The sequence below is a fragment of the Halichondria panicea genome, chromosome 7, assembly GCF_963675165.1.
Source record: "Halichondria panicea chromosome 7, odHalPani1.1, whole genome shotgun sequence".
NCBI classification, from domain to species: domain Eukaryota; kingdom Metazoa; phylum Porifera; class Demospongiae; order Suberitida; family Halichondriidae; genus Halichondria; species Halichondria panicea.
The window spans coordinates 1,239,961-1,261,701 of record NC_087383.1 but is presented as its reverse complement, the minus strand read 5'-3'; the positions used below and the strand labels follow the sequence as shown (position 1 = coordinate 1,261,701).

General features: G+C 43.2%; 5 protein-coding genes across 6 annotated transcripts; 3 read left to right on the top strand and 2 right to left on the bottom strand.

Annotated features, from left to right (window-relative positions):
* The first annotated feature begins 7 nt into the window (after positions 1-7).
* LOC135338123 (mitogen-activated protein kinase pmk-1-like) lies at positions 8-2,651 on the top strand. The gene is made up of 5 exons (XM_064534144.1): positions 8-185; positions 295-1,442; positions 1,865-1,940; positions 2,055-2,352; positions 2,496-2,651. The coding sequence occupies exons 2-5, from the start codon at positions 299-301 to the stop codon at positions 2,514-2,516; spliced, it is 1,539 nt and encodes a 512-aa protein (XP_064390214.1). The 5' UTR covers positions 8-185; positions 295-298; the 3' UTR covers positions 2,517-2,651.
* On the bottom strand, positions 2,525-7,481 carry LOC135338121 (uncharacterized). The gene is made up of 7 exons (XM_064534141.1): positions 7,283-7,481; positions 5,035-6,509; positions 4,629-4,940; positions 4,482-4,534; positions 4,102-4,403; positions 3,829-4,042; positions 2,525-3,502 (listed from the first exon to the last, which is right to left on the bottom strand). Exons 2-7 carry the CDS (start codon positions 6,500-6,502, stop codon positions 2,738-2,740), a joined length of 3,114 nt encoding a protein of 1,037 aa, XP_064390211.1. The 5' UTR covers positions 6,503-6,509; positions 7,283-7,481; the 3' UTR covers positions 2,525-2,737.
* Positions 7,482-8,413: 932 nt separating this feature from the next.
* LOC135338090 (multiple PDZ domain protein-like) lies at positions 8,414-16,202 on the bottom strand. Of its 2 annotated transcripts, none has more exons than XM_064534099.1 (12): positions 15,790-16,202; positions 15,348-15,607; positions 14,751-15,144; positions 14,516-14,652; positions 14,157-14,457; positions 13,660-14,001; positions 13,365-13,582; positions 12,995-13,183; positions 12,482-12,593; positions 10,528-12,248; positions 9,398-10,379; positions 8,414-9,198 (listed from the first exon to the last, which is right to left on the bottom strand). In XM_064534099.1, exons 1-12 carry the CDS (start codon positions 16,051-16,053, stop codon positions 8,488-8,490), a joined length of 5,631 nt encoding a protein of 1,876 aa, XP_064390169.1. In that variant the 5' UTR covers positions 16,054-16,202; the 3' UTR covers positions 8,414-8,487. The 2 variants fall into 2 exon arrangements, with proteins under 2 accessions (XP_064390169.1, XP_064390170.1); XM_064534100.1 differs by having other exon boundaries at positions 12,482-12,590.
* Positions 16,203-16,256: 54 nt separating this feature from the next.
* Positions 16,257-17,178, top strand: LOC135338116 (microtubule-associated protein 9-like). The gene is made up of 3 exons (XM_064534138.1): positions 16,257-16,466; positions 16,530-16,833; positions 16,883-17,178. The coding sequence occupies exons 1-3, from the start codon at positions 16,362-16,364 to the stop codon at positions 17,041-17,043; spliced, it is 570 nt and encodes a 189-aa protein (XP_064390208.1). The 5' UTR covers positions 16,257-16,361; the 3' UTR covers positions 17,044-17,178.
* Positions 17,179-17,193: 15 nt separating this feature from the next.
* On the top strand, positions 17,194-20,151 carry LOC135338106 (m7GpppN-mRNA hydrolase-like). The gene is made up of 7 exons (XM_064534126.1): positions 17,194-17,356; positions 17,456-17,607; positions 17,873-18,006; positions 18,720-18,862; positions 19,033-19,141; positions 19,215-19,324; positions 19,439-20,151. The coding sequence occupies exons 1-7, from the start codon at positions 17,295-17,297 to the stop codon at positions 20,037-20,039; spliced, it is 1,311 nt and encodes a 436-aa protein (XP_064390196.1). The 5' UTR covers positions 17,194-17,294; the 3' UTR covers positions 20,040-20,151.
* Positions 20,152-21,741: the final 1,590 nt, after the last annotated feature.

Here is a 21,741-nt window from a genome sequence, read left to right as displayed (position 1 = left end):
GAATGTGCAGAGGGAGATAATATAAAACATACCATTCCCAGGTACTGTCAAAACTAACAGAGTATTGAACTTCTTGAGGCTAATAATAGCACGAGCTATATTATATTCAATTTGCACTATATAGAGCTAGGTGTACTCATATAGCTCATACTTTTTTGAAGCAGTTGGTATACTACTATATACAGGTGAGTTAATTGTAGCTGGAATTGTCTGCATGCATTTAATTCAGTGCCAAGTTAACATTACCTAGTATCAATTAATACTGCATGTATGTATACTCTGTTCCTTCTTTAGGAAGATGACAGAGTTGTTACGACCTACAAGTGCACTACTCAGGGAAGTGCACATCAACAATGTGACTCTCTTTGAAGATCAGGAATTGGGTGCCGGAGCATATGGAAAAGTATGCAAAGCCAAGTACGGAGATCTTCCTTGTGCTGCAAAACTACTGCACCCAATTCTCTTCCGATACAGTACAACGGGTCCCAATTCTGCCACAGTTAGGAAATTCGAGCAAGAATGTCAACTGCTGAGTATAGTCAAGCATCCCTGCATTGTACAGTACCTATCCACTTATATTCATCCCGAATCTGGACAGCCTGTGCTATTAATGGAGCTCATCGATGAAAGTTTGACACGATTTCTCGAAGCTTCCAAAAAATCCATTTCCCTCCACGTACAGACCAACATCACACACAACATTGCTCTAGCCCTCGCCTATCTGCACTCCAATGAAATCATCCATCGCGACCTCACTGGGAACAACGTTCTTATTGTTGCTGGAAAGTATGCTAAAGTTACTGACTTTGGAATGCTCAAAATTGTCGACTCACAAATGGAGAGCAACCCTGGTCTCAAGCGAATGACAATGTGCCCCGGGTGTCCAGCGTACATGCCACCAGAAGCATTTAGAAACCCTCCTAAGTACACAAAGAAGTTGGACATTTTTTCATTAGGAGTGATTATTGTGCAGATTCTGACGAGGGAGTTTCCGAACCCGAAAGAAAGCGTCAATCGAGGGGAAGACGAAATTGAGCGTCGTCGACTACACATCTCCACGATACCCCCAAACCACCCCCTCCTCCCACTCGCGCTACCGTGTCTCAGGAACAAAGATAAAGACCGACCCACTTCGGCAAATTTTTGTCGAGAAATTGCAGAGATCAAAGAAACACCAAAATATCTCGAGAGTCTACAGTCTGAGACAGTCTGTCCTTCAGAAGTGGACCGGCTTTCTCAGGAGTTGCAGGCGGCTAAAGAAGAGATGGAAGGTCTTCGTAATCAGTTGGAAAATTTACGAGCCGAGAACAAACAGCTGTATCGAATTATCGATGGGACAAGAGATGGATGTGCTTCGCCACGGAAACCTCACAGTAATGGGAGCACCCAGAACGGAGCAGCTGTGATTGCCCGAGAACCGTCAATTGACGACGAAAGTTCAAGTAAGTGCTGTTCTGTATGAAGTTGTAAGCTAATCCCTCCACGAACAGGGGCGTTTCTATAGGAATGTTGTAGTATGCATGGTGTGCTGACTCCAGTTGTACTACTGGGAAAGTCCCTGATAATGACCTGCGTACGTAATGCCTCCCACTCAAAACAATCTCCTAATTTGTTATCCCTCCCACTTAAACCGAGATGAGCTAACATGTAATGCTAGCTGTTTGTTACCCCCCCACACACTTATTGCAAACAGCTGTGTTGATGGCTGGGGAGTTAACAAGTACATGTCCCCTTATTACCGTTGTTTGTTGCAAACGTTTGAAATTGGTTACTCCACTCTTATAGTAACACATGCACTAGCTGTGTAGCTAGTGTTAGCATTTTTGGTGTGATGTATAATTATCCCTCGTTTTCCTGTTTCCAGAGAGGATGTCCATTGACTATGAAAGTTTCTCTGATGAAGAACTGGAGTTGGAACTTTCCACTCCTCCCCCTGCTGTGTAAGTGGCCATTGGAACATGTTGTGTGTTTAAAAAAAACCCTTAAAAATTTAGTCCTATAAAGAGTGTGTTGAATCACATAACTTCATAAATTCCACATGCACACATCCACAGTTGGTTCCATGGCAAGATTGACCGTGACCTGGCCTCTAAACGGCTACACGCTGTCGGTAGACCTGGAGCCTATCTGGTCCGCATCAGTGAGAGTACACCTGGCAGCTTTGTCCTCACCTTCCTCGACAAGGAGAAGAGAGCCTTTAACTACATGATCCATCACAAGAACGGGAAATACAACGCCTCAGGGCAGAGCCGGAAGTGGTTCCCATCACTACAGCAGCTCATCGGCTACTACACCAAGTTCTCCACGGTCAAACAGAACCAGCACTTGGATGTACCCGTTGCCCCACCTGACGTAAGCTGTAGCTATATCACAGTCCTTAATATTATTATTGGCAGGAAGTATATATAGTGTAGGTGTGGAGACAAGGCGAGGCCACAAAGCTGCATACTAGTATATGCATTTATTTTTGTTTGACACTTTACTCTGCACTGCAGGTTGTTCCTCTACCCAACTGATACAAACATCAATGGAAAATCTAAATTGATAAAAACAATAGACTCATGAGCTATACAACAACTTATACTGTTTAGAAATAACACATGTATGCACACTACTCTATAATTACTTTTTTAAATCATGTTCTATGTGGAGTTTGATAAATTTTCTATCTATGTAACAGGAGAAACCAGTGCCAAATAACTAACTACTTCACTATAAACGCAGTGGTATATATACGCTAGTTTTTTGGTCTCTCACTTTTTGCAGTTGCTCCTAATCTTGCTCTGAATTCACCATCCACGTTTCGGGGTGGTTTTCGGTTGCTTGCTTCTCGAGGTTTAGTGTCAGTAGCTGCTCTGCTACGAGAGGCGACTGGTTTAGTAGGTGGGCGTCCATAAAGAGATTGGGAATTAGGTTTGAGCTTAGCCTTAGTCGAGGGCTTGGAATTGGCTTTCGGCCTGTTCGCTGCAAGTGAAGCTTCTTGTCTAGTTGTGGTTGTCTTAATGGCATGAGGCTTTGCAGTGTCATAGTCAAGTGCTTCGATTTCTTCACAAGGTGTTGAAGGTGTTGATAAGAATACATCTTCTTGGGACCCAGAGTTGCCTCCAGAGGTCATGTGCGCCTTATTTTGAGCTATTCGATTTAGCTTCTTGCTTTTTTGCATTTTAATTTCTTTAAGGCTGAGCTTTGATTTTACTTCTCTCCTTGAGAAATGCACATTGGCAATTTGCAAGTGATAGTCGACTTTGTCGGCTTCAAGGCTTGTTTTGAGATTCTCATCTGTAACTAAGGTATCCATCACGGTGGCATAATCATACTTGGATGAAAGCTTTTCTTCCACCTTGGCTAGATTTTGTTGTGTCATGCTTAGTTTTTCTTTTAATGAAATAAGTTGGTCTTCTTTAATTTTCAACTCTTCTTGGAGCTGCGTTATTTCTTTTTGATGCATTTTCTGCTCCATCATTCCATTTTTAAGAATAATATTGTAGTACTCCGGTGACTCCTATAATTAAGAAAAAGTGCTTACAGGAAATTTTAACAGCACATTTTATTCCGGGGGCAGGAGGCCAGAAAATTAAGTCATAAAATGTTATATCGTATAGGCAAAATTTTTGAGGGGCTTAATTTTTGGTGACAATCCTCCATGAAAATTGAGGTCCATACTTAACCATGCAAATAGCGCGAACTTTTTTAACGACATGCTTTTAGAGGCCATTCCACGAAATGTAGTGCCTTGAAAATTTCACGCTATATATACAGTATAATTATACACATCATGATACACATGTAATAACTGTCACAGTAGCATGGCATTGCACATAATTATACCAAAGTCTCCTCTGATTCCTCGTTCCTGTCAATTGGATCATGGCCTCCGAGTACTAGTCGGTTTAGATCCTCCTCCATTATCAACAGCTCTTGATGCAAGGTACTGTCTTTCTCATGCAAGACATGTTGCTGACTGAAAACATTTTTATGCTCACGATCAATTCCAAGCAGCTGCTGTTGCAGCCTGGTTGTTTCTGATTGAGCATTTCTTATCCTGCATTGATGCACAAAAATGCAATGTAATAATTATCAATCATGCAATGCAACAGTTACCTTCGTTCGTATGACTGCTTGTCCCTGACAGCCATGGACTCTGCTTGCTCAGTCATTGCATCGCTTTTTCGAAGCTCTTTTATTTTCAGGGCATTGATTTGGCTTCCATTTGCAAGAACAAGAGCATATTCCTCATTAAATCTTAACTTTCGTTTCACTTCAGCTAACTCCTGGCCTAGACGATCTAGTTTCTCCTTGTTTTTTTGTGTGTTTCTTTTCACATCTTGCAGTTCTTCTGATTTCTGCTCTATTCCTTTACTCAGTTTCTTGAGTTGTATTTTTTCGTCATGAGAAAGATCATCCTATAATTATTTTATTAATGATACAATTTGATGTGTAACTTTTCTTGTAAGACACTATATAATTACAAATACCTATACCTGAAGTTCAAGTGGAACAGTATCTTGAATGTCTACACTTGGTATCTCTGCATCTATAATAATTATAATAATAATTATATAATATAAATAATTAAAACTTCATTATTATTTTACTATAATCATTCATGCACTCCTGTTATTACGTACCAAATTTTTCTGCAATTTCACGAGCCTTGTTTCTCTTCTCAGATTGAATGAGAGCTTTGACAATAGACAGCCAAGAAGCATCGAGTGAATTATTCAGCCAGTAGGATACAACTTCAATCAGACTCCTTTTAGGATCGTAAGAGTGTATGGTGGAGATCTCGTCAATTTTCGGCTTTGGTACTCCCAAGTAGATGCCCAAGCAATACCACAGCCCTTCACAATCTATCAGCTCTGTGATTACCTGATAGAGGTCATCTGGAGTGAGCTTCTGGGCTTGGGTTTGCTGGTGGATCACATTGGGAGACGTCAGGACTGCATGTGTATAATAATTATAATAGGATTATAACAACTGCTCAATTATTAATGGTGCATGCTATAGGTAAATAATCTGGCTACTAAAACTTACTGTCACATGACTCGGGATCGCTGCTTATACTTAACATCCGCTCAGTTGCAAGTTGCCCGCCAACTTCTTTCTTTACAGCTTTTTGCAGCATTTCTTGGAATTGTTTCATTATCAAATCGGGAGAAAGTTGTGTCAAGGAAGCTAATGCAGCACTAGCTGGTTTAGGCTTTGGCGGTAGTTGGGGTGCTTCTTCAACTGCTTCTCCAGTGCTGGGAATGACTGGAACAGACACTTTCATTGGTTGGACAACATTGTGCTGGTGGTCTGGTGCTTTTACTTCTTCATATCTCCTTTGTGGTAAGTCAATTCCATCCATTTCATGACCAGAACGAAGAGAAGAATAGAAAATTTGTTGGATACTCTGACTTGCCTCACATCTACTAATAGCCCAAACTTTTAGCTTTTTTGGATTGAACTTCGACCGATAATCTGGAGGATCTAGTGAGCTGTAAAGAGGATCTTGAGGAACTCTAAGAATTTCGACTTCAATTGGCAAATTTTCCTCTAAAGGAATTTCAAATAGCTGGCAGTTATCGTAATCACCACCAGGTTCGGCTCGCACTACAACAAGAGAATCTTCAGTTTTTCTCTCCATGTCGACTGGCTCCATCAAGCTGCGATCCATGTGCTTAATCGTGTTGGCATTACTTGAAGATAGCTTATCAAGGTCAAGAAGAGCTCTCATTTTTGTTGTTGAATTCTCATTGCAGTACTTGACAATGTCGGAAAGATAGAGAGCAACTGCATCTGGTTTCGTTGTGAATGTGGCTTTACAATTTAGGTCCAATTCTTTTTCAGTAGCGGAGTCCTCGGTTTTCAGAATACTGTGAACACAAAGTTTTTTATTCTTGGTATCAAGCCTTTTTACAAGAAGGATCTCATTTTGTGTGACAGGAGATTGTTTGTCAGCACTATTGCAAGATATCACTTTCGGAAGCTGGTCTTTTTTGAGGTCTGACAGTGATTCGTATGCTATGCCTTTTACAGCTTCAGCCTCGTTGTCATTTGGATTATGGAGAATGCTGATGGGAATAGATGATCCAAATGGAATAGAATAGGTTTTTCCTATTTTCGATCTGACGTGCAATACCTCTTGTCGTTTTTCGTACAGAATAATCAATTCTTCCTGCCCAGATAGTGTTTCCATGTGGTTGGTTCCATAGTGACCTTGTGTGACCTTAACATGCAGTGGAAACTGATCAGAGAATCCCCTTGAGAAAGGAATAAGCGAGTGGCTTTGAGACTGAGAGCGCTTCGGCCTCAAGAAACTATTATCTGGTCTGTCATTGTTGGGAGTGGTTCGAGGGGGCAACTTTGGAGGAGTTTGGTCAGCCCCCCTTGTCCTTGTTTGATCTATTTCAGTAAATGGTGTTCCAACATTTTCCTCCACCATCCCAGGTAATGGTATGGCTATTTTCAATGCTTTCTTTTGATTAAGACCAGGTGATAATGCTGAGTGGTCAGCCATTCTTTTCCTAAACGTCCATAGAAAATCAATTAATGAATGGACCTCACACAGCAAAATAAACTTCCCAGATTTAGTATGGCATGCATAGAGTATACTTAGTACTTCCCACATACATGCCACAGTTACCACACTGTGATTATAGGTGAATCCAAAATTATTATGCACTTAGGACTGGCTTGCATAATAATCATGCAGTAATGCTTATAATACCTGGAGGATTTCCCATAAGCTATTATACACTTCCAACATGTTTTGATAATCGTATAATGCACTCTTAAAATGATTATTATTAATTTTGTGTGAGACCATAATTAGAAAGCATGAACTATGTATAATTAATAGTATGGTTAAGTACGCCTCGTGCAATTAGTATCTTTGCCATTGGTTGTTACTCGTACTATTAATCCCGTATTGCACGATTTCTAATCGTGTATGATGAAGTTCTCTGCAGTTTTTATTAACATTTTCAGCCGAGCCGTTATTCGAAAACAATACGTTGTCAATGACGACGTGCAATTACTGGACCGGATGTGATGTGGGATTAATTGCTGTGCACTCTCCAGCCAGCCACTAATAGCACATCATACGATTAAAGAATGTACAGCAGCTAACATCTTGGACGACGAAATCAGGAGCAAGATACGGCTTTGTATGCACATTGTCAAGCATTTTTTATAGTTAGCTGTAGCCCGTAGGTGAGGTTATAATGCATTACTATACCACTAGTTAGTAGCACACACAAAGCATTTAGAGTATTTGTTATACAGAATATTGCCTCACCTAGATGATGCTCAGCAAACTTTTCCAGTTTTACTCAGTACACAATACTAGGCCTGCAAGTGTGTCTCGATAGTCCAATGACGTGGTAGGCCTTTATAGCCAGTTGCTTGTGGAAAATAGGCCTGGAAGATCTTCTTTATGCTGAAGAGGTACTGTAACAGGACAGATCTAAGCTTTTATGGGGCTCAACTCTACTGGTGACGCGCATGCTCAAAGCATTTGCGCATGCGTTATACTATAACGCATGCGCAAATGCTTAGTTATAGACTATAGCAACTTTTACTTTCACTGTATTACCGTATATCTTCTAATTTATCGGACACTTCTAATTACCCGGACACTCTTTTGGGCAATTTTCGTTGTTCTAATACAACGGACACTCCAGTGCTATTACATTTGTTCTAAATATCCGGACAATACAGTTGAGTTACATTCACCATTCACAGACGGCAAGTAAGACAAGACTTAGAGTGCTGCAGTTAGATAGCTTTGAGTAGCTAGTTTTAGATAGCTAGTGCAACTATTCAGTCGCACACTGGTCTATTAAACTTAGCTAGCTCTCATGCAGCTGCTTGCTTGTTCTAATTATTCCGGACACTTCGCATGCTGTACCAATTATACCCGGACAATTTCCAAAATAATTATTTTTTGCTGTCCGATAAATTAGAAGATATACGGTAAACAACAAAACAGAGCATAACTTTAAGTAATGTTTCTATTGGTAGATTCTACTGTGTTCAGTTTTCTATAGTTGGCCTGCTTCACGTCATCTCAGATCTAGAGGTGTGACCAATAGAAGCATTAACTTTTAAACTGTCCTTAATCATACTTCTGTTGTTTAATATACACGCTTAAATTTGTGGGAAAAAAGTAGTACATGTAGATCTGTCATTACATGACTGTACATGTATACGTATACCTGATTATACTGATAAAAGCTACTAATTGACCTGCATGGCATGATTTTTATTCTGTAAAATTTAATGACACATATAATTATAACACATGATTGACTACAATCAAATTTTATTCATAATAATAGCCAGCTATAATAATATTATAATAGCACATCATAATTATGATTATAACATGTATATACAATGCAAGTATCACTCCAAACGTTCATCATAATTTTTGAATGTTTTTAAAATGGATTTTCACAAAAATTAATAATAATAACAATGCAGTCTATAAAACAGTACTAATCAATGTGCTGCACTTCTATCTCGTAAAATAAGTGTCACTTTGCCCTGAGGGAAGCTCTTAACAGTTGCTATGGCCTGTTCATGTGATAATTGTTCAAATGAAATCCCGTTGGCCTCTAGAATCACGTCTCCGGGTCGAATCTTTCCACTCTTGTAAGCTGCTCCGCCAGGGAACACGGACTTGATGGTCACTGGTACGTCAGTACCCTCCTTCCCACCCTGCAGCTGCATACCAACGCCAGTCGGCCCTTTCTGTAGCTCAACCAACTTCACTCCAATGGTGGACGAGAGTTGCCGTGGAAGAGTCTTTCTGTCTCCTCCACTAGATACTTTTCGACTATGTCTGCGTACACTCATCTTTGGGGAGGATCCTTTGCTACCTCCTCTTGAGTTTTCTCCTGAGCTCAGTTTTCGGCGGCGTGTGTGAGGAGAGGTTTGCTTGCTGCCGGCGTTGCTACTATGTTGCGAGTGTTCGCCGGATCCCCTCCTCGAGTGGATGTTGGAGACGTAGGGAGAGGTCATTGCACTTGTACGACGCCCGATTTTCCTAGCAACAACGAGTGTGACGTCTAGTCCAGTTTCTTTGAGTATCTTTAGAGCATCTTTGTTTGTAGCTCCGGCTAGACTGTGCCCATTTACAGAGACTATTCGATCCCCTCTCTTCAGTCGACCGTCTTTTTGGGCCACGCAGTCCTTTACAACCTGTTTCACCTACGAGTGTGTGTGTGTGGGAGGGGGAGGAGGATGAATGATAATTATAGTTAGCCTACATTGTACAGACCATACACAAGCAATGTACTTGCACTAAGGTGGCTTAGACTACACATACATTATACATGTACATTACTGCATTACTGTGCGCATGTACATGTAGAAGAGCTATATCAAGCTGTATTAAAATTTCACTTACGTGGATCTCTTGCAGGCGAGGATTATCAACGCCTCCAGTTATTCCTAGTCCCAATTTCTCATTGGCTGCTCGATGTAGCTCAATAGTGAATGTTTCTTCGGGTACAATGTTCAGACCGCCCGACGCTTCTTCCTGGCTCTTTAAATCTTTAGTATGTTGGTTAAACTGTGTTTGTTGTATTTGCAAGGTGGAGTCCTTTTCTAGATCTGTACTCAATTGCTTAATTGTTACTCGTTTCGTTCGAAGTGGAGCTGCTGGTTCTGTATCCATACTGGAATCGGAACCTGCCTGTAGTTCAGGCATTGAAGACAGCTCAGTTAGAGAAATAGGTGCGGAATTGGTATCAGAGTTTGTTATAATGGGAATGGGGGACGTCGGTGCACTTGGCTCTTGGTTTTGCTGTGGTGACTTTTCTGTCGTTTCAACCACCTCTGTTATGGTCTTATTTTCCTCCGAGTTGGTTACTAGGGGTGGCGGTGGCTTGCGTGTCTGTTTGGGAGATTCTTTCCTCTGGGCAACAATTTCAACCTCTTCTTTTGCATTCTTCAAAACATCGAGAGCTTCGTTATGAGTGAGCCCAATGATACACTCTTCTCCTACCATCACCAGCTGGTCGCCTTTTCTGAATACGCCTGATTCAAACGCAGCGTACCCGGGGATCATGTGACTTATGTACACGTATTGCAGGGGGGTATCCATCCCCCCTTCGATTTCAATACCGAGGGGCTTGTTGTCGTAGCAATAAAGTTCGGCTTTGACCACACCTTCTTCTGCAACAATTTGTCTGCCCGATGTAGAGCTTGAGACACCTGTGTACACTGACGGCTCTGGTTTTATGCCACCTCTAGTGACGTCTTTAGGGGGGCCCATGGCAACGAATTTCACTTGTCCTTTTGGTAGTCCTTTTATAAATGATTCGCAATCGGATAGTGGTTTGCCAATGAAAGACACGTCATTCACAGAGAGAATGTGATCGCCAACTCTGTGTGTGTGAGTCATGGTGAAAATACAGTCATTCAATTCAGGGTTATAACAATAAACTAACTCATAATAATTAATAGGGTGACTAAAAACTAGAGGGCATTTCGGTAATGTAAAACACACATAATATTATTGTTACAGAATCTCACCTAATGTTTCCATCTTTGGCCATGGCACTCCAAGTGGCGACCTTCTTTACAGAAACCATTCCCATCTCGTCTGAGAGCAGCTGCACTCCCAGTCCAAACATGCTTTTGTACAGGCAAATCTCAAACGGCCCAACTTCTTGTCTCACTCCCTGTGGTATCAGTGGGGCTGATTCTGATTGGACGTTTTCAATAACTGTTGTAGCCTCAGGTGAGGGTGGTGGCGAGTCATCTGTTACCGGTATTTCTGGAGGAGGGGTGTCAGGAAGTGTAGGCTCGTCTTCTGGGGGTAGTGAGAATGGGGGAGTAGGCTCGTCCTCTGGGGGTAGTGAGAATGGGGGAGTAGGCTCGTCCTCTGGGGGTAGTGAGAATGGGGGAGTAGGCTCGTCCTCTGGGGGTGAGAATGGGGGAGTGGGCTCCTCCTCTGGGGGTTGTGAGAATGGGGGAGTGGGCTCCTCCTCTGGGGGTAGTGAGAATGGGGGAGTAGGCTCCTCCTCTGTCATTTTGGGTGGAACAGAAAGTGGCACATTCGGAGTGTCTTCATCTTCTGGTGGCAGCGTGGATGGTAGCTCAGGCTCGTACGCATCTTCAGGTGGTAGTGTAGAAGTCGGTGCCACAGGTTGCTCTTCCAATGGAGGTAGGGAGGAGGGCAACAGCGGTTTATCAGATACAACCTCTGGCGGGAATGAAACTTGTTTCGATTCATCTTCTTCTGGAGGAAATGAAGACGGCAACTGTGGCTCATCCTCAGGAGGAAAATATGTTTCCTCTTCGGCCATTTCTGGAGGAAAAGATGTTGGCAATTGTGGTGTATTCTCAGATGGTGAGACTGATAGGAGGGGGAAATCCGTTGGCAGCAATGATGAAGGAGGTGTGTCTGGTTCCTCTAGTTGGTCAACAGGTGATGGTAGTGGGGTGTCAGGTAAGGATGGGGGGAGTGCCTCTGGTGGCGTGGGTGTGGGTGTGACAGAGCCAGACGTCTGATCGCTCTTTTCAGGTCCTTCTAGGGGAAAGTATTTGTCTAGAGAGGTGGTGTCAATGTCCACTTGTACGCCTTCGGTTGTCGACCAGCGTTTTAACCGGAGGGGTGACTCTTCTCTAACGAGGCTATGGCGACTAAAGGACGGGGAGGATTTGATGTCTAGGGAGAATCTCTTCAAAGTGCCCAAGGGGGAGTGTTCGCGATTTGACAGCTTACGTTTGCCGTCTACTTTCTTTAGTTCTTCTTCTGTCGATGCCAAACTTGCACGGCTTCCACTGTGACTTGAGAACGCGAGGAGAGAGTCGGTTGAGTAGTTAGGATCTCGCCAAATTACAAGGTGACAGTCTTTAGGCGAATCGTTCATACTCTGGAGTACGGCAGCGTGGCCAAGTCCTTTGAGAAGCACGCCATTGACGCTGACTAATCGATCGCCAGATTTCAATCGAGCGTCTTTCGAAGCCACACCTCCTGTATTAACACGACGTACCATGAACAGATCTTTAGTGGGTGAGGTACTACCCACGATGGTAATCCCCAGGCCAGTTTTGGGTCGCTTTCTTAGTGTAAGTTCCAACAGTGTGAAGCCGAGAGGGGGTGTGAGCATTACAGCTGGTGAGGAGTGTGAGGGTGGAGACAATCCGTTGCTCTGGTTACGCGAGGCCCTGAAATGTCTGCTGCCCTGCTGTGGGGGGTCTTCCAGAGTGAGTTTTTGGACTGAGAATTTTGATCGAGCTACGTAGGCCTGTGCAGGGGGTAAGCAACGTAATAATCGGCAGAGCATAATTATACACTGTTAGGACTCTTATTATGTACTGGATGTAGCTAATACATGCTCTGTACTGTATATGTATATAAATGCACTCATGTTATGTTATATTGGATGTTTGTTACTGTACGAGCAAACCAAGAATGACCAGACAATAATGCATGGTGTAGCTACACATGCAGCAAGTGTGCAGGTCCTAGTCGACTCACCTCCATGTGTTCCTCATCATCTAGTTCAGAGCCACTCAGTGAGTCTTCTCTATCAAACAGCACACTAACAGCTGGGATGGGTGTGGCATCACCACTCTTGACAGGGGAGCTGCTGAGGGGGGAGGGGGGGGGGGCAGGAGAACAAAAAGGTCAACAACTGCTGCTTCTTTATCTTGTAACTAATACTCAAACTCTGTAGCTACTGTTTTTGGGTAGTTATTGCTGGCAGCTATGGTTACTTAAGCAATGTAATAGTCAACTGCACCAACTGTCTATGGAATGTTTACATTTTCTGTGGGTGCAAGTATCATGTAACAGCTAACTGCTTTGGGCTGCACCCATTCAGATCACATGTGTTTACAAAAGCAAGTAACATAGTATTCTCATGAGGACAATGCTTGGTAATCTGTTGTCAACATCTTGTACCTTACAAGATGTACATGTTGTACACCTTGTACAAGACCACCCCACTGCCCACCTAAAAGCATGTACTAATTAGCAATTACGCCCTACCTTTCTGTTGTCTTGAGCTGCTGTTCTAGCTGCTCTGTTATGATTTTCTTTACAGCGGCTGTGTTCCGTGGCCTGACCACACCCACTCGTAATTCCCCGGTCGGAGCAGATGCCAAAATCCCCTTCACTTCACTCGTCTTGAGCCCCAGTACTGAGCCACCATTAATAGTCACTATCTGGTCATATAGACTGTACAACAAGGAAGAAATGAAATTACAAGAGCTACTAATTAAAATATTGCATAATAATATAATTCAGTGTAGCGAGCAAAGGCCACAAACATAGCCATGATTCCACTGGGAGCTAAAGGATTGGTCATACGTAGAATATTTAATGGTAATTTCACAACACAATCACTAAAGAGACTCACACTAGCTGTCCAGATTTCTCTGCCACTGATTCAGGGGCCATTTTCTTGACAAACACGCCACTCCTGTCTCCTTCCAGTACCTCTGTCAGCTGTATCCCAAGTGGTTGTCCTGGTAACTTGTTGAGCGCCACCTCCAACTCTGTACCACGTACAGACGATGATCGCTTCACATGGGCTCTGCATAGAACTACTATGGTGATGACCTCTGACTTCAAACCCTAAAAAAAGAAAAATGTCATAACAATTTTAAATTTAGAGTTCGTCATGATGAAAATAAGCCTATAATTATACTCACTCGAATAACACTGGCAGCCTCTTTGTGTGTGCATCCTTTCAGTCGTTGGCTGTTCACTTCCAAAATCTCATCTCCTTTTTTCAGCCTCCCATCTTGGCCGGCCAATCCGTTTGGATCAATATTTCGCACTAGGATCCCCATGTCCCCACCGCGACTGCCACGTCCTCCACACAAGCTGAAGCCCAGAGATGTGCCCCCAGTCTTGATGTACACAATAGTCTTTATCGGAGGTTCAAAAATGGCTGACTTGTTCGACTTGGTAATAGTTTTGTTGTTCTGAATCATTGGAGGTTCTTTTTTCTTCACTGTGACCTTTGTGAACTCTGTCTCGGCAATGAGAGGCTGGAGAAAGAACACCAACATATTGCTAGTAGAGCTTCAACATAGTACAGAATGCTTCATTTACTTCTGAAATTGGAAGCTATAGACAATCAAAGACAGCCCCATTTTGGCCGAAGTATGCTCAAGATTGTAGTTATATGCACATGATTACACACCTGAGGATCACTTTCTTCCCTCCTGAGCATAGCCATCTCAAAGGCAGCTCTGTTTGGAGAGCTGATAATCTCGGGGGCAATCTCTTGAGCGGTACGACTCTTCCTCCTCTGCCCACCCATCAACTCAGGGATGGACTGCACGGATGAAGCCATACTCTCTCCATCATCCTCCGTAGCCACAACCAGTTGGACCAGCCGCTGGGTGGACTTGAGAACCTCCACTGCCTCTGCATGAGTGAGACCCACAAGGCTCTTGCCATCCACCATTAGAAGCTCATCTCCAGGCTTCAGTCTGCTGTCTCTGTAACGGTAAATCACAAAGCTAAAAATAAGTGTAACTTATTGCTTAAAATTTTTACTTGTTTGCAGCCCCTCCTTCCTCCATCTGGTTGACAAAGATGCCCATGTCTCCGTGTTTTGACCCTTTGCCGCCCACAATCCTGATGCCAAGTCCATTGTTGCATTTGACAACATGCATCTTTCGAACCTTACGTTTCTGTAGAAAAAAGTTTTCAGATTAATTATTGGTGTATATAATTATAACTAAAAACAGATACGGCATTGCATTTTGAAAATGCGTTCCCATACAAGTACCTTGAATGCTCCAAATCCTGCAATTTTGGATGATATTATGCTACTTCTTGCCAAATGAGCAGCCACTTCCACAGTACTGGACACGACACTGCGTTTGGACGACCTACTGCCGATGGACGGTGTATATCGCTCGTCCAACTCTGCTCGGTGAAATCGAGTCGCCACATCTGTCTTGGATCTCTTCACCTCTGGGCGTGAGGATGCAGAACTGGTTTGGTGATTCCTGTGTATCTTGTTGATGGTCTCAAGGCTCCTAGAGCGCTTGTATTTGTTGGTGGGTGTGAGAGTGAGAAGATTTTGTCGAGAGATGGAGTGTTTGAGTCCATCCAGGAGAGCATAGGGGAGAGTAGCCATGGATATAGTGCCTTTACGAGCAGCAGACTCCAGTAGCCATCTGAGGAGCAGCAAAATTACAAGTGCGGAATTATATCTCTGAATGAATGGACCTCAATTGTAAACTAAATTGCTAATAAGTGTGCAAAATCTAATGGTAGACAGTAACTACACAATAATCTATAATTCTAATTATCAATAGTTGTACTCAGTCAAGTTTTGATCGAGGCATTATATCTACATGTAGCGCTGTATCAAGCATACCTTGCTCTCTCAAGAGAGGCCATTCTCAGTGAGTGTCCGTTGATCTCAAGTATTTGGTCACCTCGTCCGAGTCTCCCGTCCCGAGCTGCCACACTCCCAGCACTCACAAGGCTGATGACAATTGGGCTGACTCCACCCAAGCTCATGAGGTCCACGTTGATTGAATCGAGTACGATCCCCACCTTATCACCAGGGGCAACCTCCAGATCCACCATTCGGACCGGAGTGTTCTCTCGAGGCCGAATCTCAACAATACCTCCCTGTAAAAAAAAACAAAAAACAGTGCATGGAAAGCCATTTTGCAGCTAGATCTGGGGGAATTTAAGTAGCTAAAAATGGGAGGAGGGACTACGGGCTAGCACAACATTTATGGTTCTGCACTCTACAAGGTAGTAAGATTAGCTACATGTAGCTTGCTAATGTAGTAACCATTGAAACCTACCTTGACTTTTGCTCGTATGCAAGGTTGGCTAGCAGGCAGGATGTCAGAGAGGAAGAGATGTAGGCTTGAAATGGCTTGATTAAAAACTGGAGTAGATTCAGGTTCAGAGCTGCTAGCCTCAGAGAGCAGCTCCCATAGCAAATTTAGGGCCCTCTCAGCATCTTGGCGATTGAGGGGCATCTTGGTTTTCAGATTTGGTATTAGTCTGTTAGGTTGATCAGCAATGGCTTCTTGATTAGGATTCTTGACCGGAATTCTGTTCATGAAGAGAAAGTTTTCTGCAAACTGTTACCAAGAGGTACAGAGCAGTTTCCAAGACAATAGATCTACCCTATATGACGCTAGAGATACATACAGACACTCTCGTAGTCAAACAACACTATACACATTTGCATTGATCTTCACTAACTGAACGCTAACCAGCCCCACCCCCCTTTTTTGGAAGATTGCGTGTGTTGCCTCAGCAACGTACACAATAAAAAATTAATGTGTTGAGCCAGTGAATTTGCTTCTCAGGTGGCCGGCTTGTTTAGCTACAATTAATTAATTAATGGTGGAGATGAAAGTGAGTGATGAGCAGTAATAGAAAGGAATCAGAAGAAGAAGAGTTAAGGCGTCTGGAGAGAAACAGAGTTGCCTTTGAAGCTTGGGTGCAGAAGAAAAAAGAAGAGAAAAAGGCAAATAATCACCATGCATACCAAGTAGATATATCTAAGTACATTGCATTTACAATTATTCAGGGTAAATTGGCAATGGAGCAAGCAGCTCAAAGAGAGCAGGCAGCGAGTCGGAGGCAGCAAAGAGATGTTGGAAGACTAGCATTTCAACGCTGGCTCAAGACGAAACAAAATGAAGACTCTATGAAGATGAAAGAAAAGGCTTATCTGAACCAAGTGGAAAAGCTGAGACAACAGAGCAAAGCTGAGGAACAGAGGAGAGCAAAGGATAAGGTTGAAATGTGGAGGACGCAGAAAGACTTTGAGACTCGTCTTCAGAGAGAGAATGAGAGACAGATGACAAAAATGCTAGCATATTCTCCAAGAGGTGAGTGCTGAAACTTTGCCTATTGCACACTATTTATATCCACATATAGAGTCAACTCCCAGTCTGCCTGGCTATGTGAGCGTGTGGTCATGTGACAGCGAACTGGCTGAATTTATGGTGGATAGAGTTGACAGAGGTTCACATCTCCTCTCACACACTGGACCCAACACAGACTCTCAACCATCAGACTCACCCATCACAATAGCTTGACTGTTTCTAATTTTGTTGTGTTTTTGTAATACCTAGGTTTGTACTATAACATTTTGAGAGAGAGAAAGCATTGTGTGCTGCAGCACTGTGAAGGCTGGAGCTAGCTGAGCCCCACCCTCACATTTAGATAAATAATGACCACACCTTTCACATTACTGGGTAGATTGCAGAGAGATTAACCATGTCAACTTGTACTGTAAAGTCAGCTTTCTTCATATTGTGAGAAAACTCCGTGCATGCATGACGTCTGAATGTCTTCTAGAGCCAACAAAGCGGTGGGGATTAAGACCGAAGTGCTTAATGACTTAGCAAGGTACACTACATCATCATACAGTCAGTCTTCCATACAATTCAATAATAGCGATAGGGGATAAATTTTAACTGTTCTATACATGTACGTACTTGTTTGTAGTCGCTTCCTGATCAATATTTCCGAGGAGGACCGTAAAGATGTGTTCAAACTCTGCTCTCAAGTTGAACTGGCTCACTGGTTTTATTTGGACCTGGTTCGGCCAGAAGACCACTCCCTCCCGGCTTGTAGCTTCAAAGAATTCATGGCTACTAGTATCCTAACAATACAAGTGTTGTTGTTGTTGTCTCATTATTGTAGTGGATACAATGTACCTCATCGAAATTCTGACGCATTACCTCCTCCCCTTACACACGCTTACCTCACACACACACACACACACACACACACACACACACACACACACACACACTCACACACACACGCTCTCACACACACACACACACACACACACACACATCCACTCGTCCCACACAACCCCTATTTGCACACTGTAGTGATCCTTGACAGCTACCCCAGTATTTCATCATTGTCCCTTCCTAGTGGACCACTCAATGAGCAAGAACCTGGATTCTCTTATAACCCAATGGAAGGCACACAAGTACAAGAAGCCAGTGAGAGGAGGCATAATTCTCAACAAAGACCTAACAAAGGTACTCTAGTGTGCATCCAGACCCAATCGGAAGTAAAGGATTTGGTGTGCTTAGAGCATTTTTGGGTCTTGGAGCTGTGAATGCTTTTTCAGAATCGGGCCAAAGGATTTGGTGTATATACTTTAGTCATTTTCGGGCCAAAAGTTGGGGGCTGTGTGAGTGCTTTTTCTTAGACTGTTTTCAGAATTGTAACTATGATATCCCATGACTTGTATGCATTGGTTTCAAAGCTAAAAGTAGCAATAGGTAGTTCTTTGATAGCGCTAAAATATGTTGTGCTGATCTTTGAGCAATCTTGTTTAGGCATGAAGTGGGTGGTTTTTCAGAATCATGCCTGTTTTCGCAGCTAACTTTGAGAGGCCATAACTTGAGTTAGGAACGTCCGATATCAAAACTAAAAGATACATTTAGTAGCTATTCGGTAGTGCTACAATATGGTGTGCTTACATCAGTGATTTTTTTCTGGTCCAAATTGTTCATTTTTTGAAAAAAAAGCGTGGGCTATAAGTGAGTGTTTTTTCTGAAATGGGCCTGTTTTTGGAGCTAACTTTGAGAGGCCATAACTTGTGTTGGGAACGTCCAATTTCAAAGCTAAATGATGCATTTAGTAGCTCTTTGATTGTGTTACAATATGGTGTGCTTAGATCAGCGAGTTTTTTAGGGTCCAAATTGTCCATTTTCTGACGTTACCTAGTACATGTACCCTCATCCAGTGCCTCCTGGTGAGGGGCTACCCTGCGTCCACTTCATGGGGATTCCCTAAGGGCAAACTGGAGGAGGGAGAGGACGATGTGGACACTGCCGTTAGAGAGGTGTACGAGGAGACGGGCTTCGACACTCGCGGCATCATCAAAAGGTGAGCAGCTGATTGCGGTTGTGTGTGTGGTGTGTGTATGTGTGCGTGTGTGTGTGTGTGCGTGTGTGTGTTGTGTGTGCGTGTGTGTGTGTGTGTGTGGTGTGTGCGTGTGCGTGTGCGTGCGTGCCGATAGACAAAGAATATGTTTACCTGTACTCATGTACATATAGGACCCTATATCTGGAGGCAACAATTAACGACAGTCACTCCAGAATGTACATCATCCCTGGGGTGTCTGAGAGCACACTTTTTGAACCCAAAACAAGGAAGGAGATTAGAGTGAGTCTATAATTTTGTGAAAGGGTTCGGAAAAATTGACATTTATTCATCGAATGTTTGTCTTCTCCACTAGGATATCCAATGGTTCAGTGTGTATGATCTGCCAGTGCACAGGAAGGACGTCACCTCCAAGTTGGCAATCAAAAATCCCAACAATTTTTTTCTCGTGATTCCTTTTATTAGGTAAGGGCACTTCCTCTTGCCCAGGACTATAGTACATTTGTACTGCATAATAATTTATTATGTATTTGCAATGCTGCTTTTACTTCTGCACACACACACACACTTTATGCACAGCAAATTGCGTAAATGGGTAGCTGGACAACCTAAGAAGAAGCGATCGATCTCAGCTTCTTTCAACTCTTCACCTAACGCTAACCGCAAATCGACAGTTGAGACCACACCCACTGCCCCTCCAAGACCATCTCACTCGTCTCCACTCCTCCCCACCCCACACACTAACATTCCTCCGATTCCTTACCCGTCTCCACACCCTCACACTCCACCCCAGGCACACCACTCACTCCCCGCCCCCTTACGACAGTCTCAGACGGGCCAGTTCTACCAAGGCTCCCCCCAATACACTACTGTCTACCCCCCACACATTGCCTACGCCAATCACAACAGACCACCTCAGCAAGTTGTTCTCCTGCCCACCCCCCACGGAACAGTGACCCCCCACAGAGCTGTGATCCTTCACGGATTAGTAACTCCCCACGGAACAGTGACCCCACACAGAGCAGTGACCCCCCACCAAACAGCGACTCCCCACCGACAGGTCGTCAGAGAGCAGCTACACGGAGGACATAATGTTAACGTTGGTGACGTTCTTCTGAGACCCTCAATGAACATGACACAGTTTCAGTTTCAACGAGAAAGGATTATAACAATACAGTAAACAAGAACATGGCAACTTAAGTTGATTTAGAAGTAGAATTTTCTTTTCGTTTTCTCATTTTTTACATCTGTTTTGCATAAATCATACGTGTATACATACGATGATAGCTGAATCATGTGTGTTTTTGTAATGCACTCAGTTTTACTAGCTATACCTCCAGTAAACAATAAACTCAGACAATGTTGGTGGTATAATTATAATAGTCTAGGGTGGTTGATAGTTGGGCGTGGCCCTGGACGCCTACCTTCGCGTCCGGTTCGCGTCCAGGGTGGGGCCACGCCCAACTAGTTGATAGCCTCGAGACCAGCCGTTTGCAGATAACAAACGGCTGGTCTCGAGGCTAGATTGTTGAAAGCAGCACCGTACAGCTGGTGCTGATGCGCCATGCCTCGGTGGAGCCGGAGGTACCAAAGCTAACATAACATAAAGCTAGCTTATATACATTTAATATTATGATGAACATTTTTAATTTTGCTGCATCCAGAATCACAGGGAAACTCAAGGAGCTCTCTTCTCACTCTTGCAGCTACCAATAGCTATTATAACAAAACAACAAAACGTGGTGACTTAATGTCTTTCCTTAGGTACGGATCCCACACAGCTGACGCATATTTCATATGAGGGCGAAATAGAGAGTTGTAAAGTTTGAGTGACGTCTCCTGACTTGAGTACATACAGAATTTTCTGTAGAACCGATGATTCCTATCAGCCTTTTCGTTTTGTTACATAATTATGTGTTTTGTCCATTTCAGATCATTAGATAACACCTAGGTATTTGAACTGGTCAACTCTAGAGAGCTGGGACACTCTTAATATGAAGGAGGGATATTTGGCAGTGTGGGCACATGTTTCCTTGAGAAGGTAATGTAGTAGCATTTAGTTTCAAGCGATTGTTAGCAATCCAAACACATAGTGAGTCCACATCCTTTTGAATTCTGGCGTAGTTTGATTGAGTACTGATTTATTGGTAAAAGGGCAATGTTGTCGGCGTACATTGTGATCCTACTGGATAAGATAGAGTTTGCTACTTTGTCAATGTAGATGAGGAAGAGGAGAGGTGCATCCCAGGATCGACCCCTGGGGACCCCCTGTAGAGTGATTGACTCTGCTCCATCCAGCACAACAACTTGTATATAATTATATAGTGTTCCGGTGAGGTAGTGCATAGCCTCGAACCAGGCCCAACACAATTTTACGTTGGACCTGGTTCGAGGCTAGGTAGTGCATGACTTAGCCGCCTCAGGAAAAAGTGGTTGATCTAATCTTTTTCAAGAGTAAATTATGGGGTACAGAGTCGAAGGCCTTACTCAGGTCAAAGAAAACAGCACAGACTTCTCATGAACCAATACTGGCAACACTTTCTACATGCCCCCTTCCATGTACAAGTTATAGGCAGGGAGAGCCAGACAAGGGGGAACGGGTCAACCTGTATATTCTATATAATAGTTAGACACTGTTTAAGAAGTTTCTAGAAGCCCAAAGGGCTGGTTGTAGTATCCCGAACATAGTAAGGGATTCTACTAGCCCTGAGATCATAGCAACCATGAGTATCTGGCTAATCAGATTTGAATGTTCTTTTGCTTCATGATTTTCTAAGTGAAGTTCTAAGTAAGTACATGATTTTCTAAGCTGGATAGAACACTTCCTTTAGCCAATCAGATTGCAGTATTTATGGCAAACAGTCATACTAAATCGTGCGCAT

Excerpts from the sequence above, each read along its gene's own strand:
- LOC135338123 (XM_064534144.1), top strand. The coding sequence starts at position 299 with ATGACAGAGTTGTTACGACCTACAAGTGCACTACTCAGGGAAGTGCAC. Across the intron at positions 1,941-2,054 it reads TCCACTCCTCCCCCTGCTGT|TTGGTTCCATGGCAAGATTG; the intron begins GTAAGTGGCCAT and ends ACACATCCACAG. Across the intron at positions 2,353-2,495 it reads TACCCGTTGCCCCACCTGAC|GTTGTTCCTCTACCCAACTG; the intron begins GTAAGCTGTAGC and ends TCTGCACTGCAG.
- LOC135338121 (XM_064534141.1), bottom strand. The coding sequence starts at position 6,502 with ATGGCTGACCACTCAGCATTATCACCTGGTCTTAATCAAAAGAAAGCA. Across the intron at positions 4,941-5,034 it reads CGATCCCGAGTCATGTGACA|TCCTGACGTCTCCCAATGTG; the intron begins GTAAGTTTTAGT and ends ATACACATGCAG. Across the intron at positions 4,535-4,628 it reads TGAAATTGCAGAAAAATTTG|ATGCAGAGATACCAAGTGTA; the intron begins GTACGTAATAAC and ends TAATTATTATAG.
- LOC135338090 (XM_064534099.1), bottom strand. The coding sequence starts at position 16,053 with ATGAACAGAATTCCGGTCAAGAATCCTAATCAAGAAGCCATTGCTGAT. Across the intron at positions 14,653-14,750 it reads CAGGATTTGGAGCATTCAAG|AAACGTAAGGTTCGAAAGAT; the intron begins GTACTTGTATGG and ends TTTTTTCTACAG. Across the intron at positions 12,249-12,481 it reads ATGATGAGGAACACATGGAG|GCCTACGTAGCTCGATCAAA; the intron begins GTGAGTCGACTA and ends CCCCCTGCACAG.
- LOC135338116 (XM_064534138.1), top strand. The coding sequence starts at position 16,362 with ATGAGCAGTAATAGAAAGGAATCAGAAGAAGAAGAGTTAAGGCGTCTG. Across the intron at positions 16,467-16,529 it reads AGAAAAAAGAAGAGAAAAAG|GGTAAATTGGCAATGGAGCA; the intron begins GCAAATAATCAC and ends ACAATTATTCAG. Across the intron at positions 16,834-16,882 it reads GCTAGCATATTCTCCAAGAG|AGTCAACTCCCAGTCTGCCT; the intron begins GTGAGTGCTGAA and ends ATCCACATATAG.
- LOC135338106 (XM_064534126.1), top strand. The coding sequence starts at position 17,295 with ATGTCTTCTAGAGCCAACAAAGCGGTGGGGATTAAGACCGAAGTGCTT. Across the intron at positions 19,142-19,214 it reads AAACAAGGAAGGAGATTAGA|GATATCCAATGGTTCAGTGT; the intron begins GTGAGTCTATAA and ends CTTCTCCACTAG. Across the intron at positions 19,325-19,438 it reads CTCGTGATTCCTTTTATTAG|CAAATTGCGTAAATGGGTAG; the intron begins GTAAGGGCACTT and ends CTTTATGCACAG.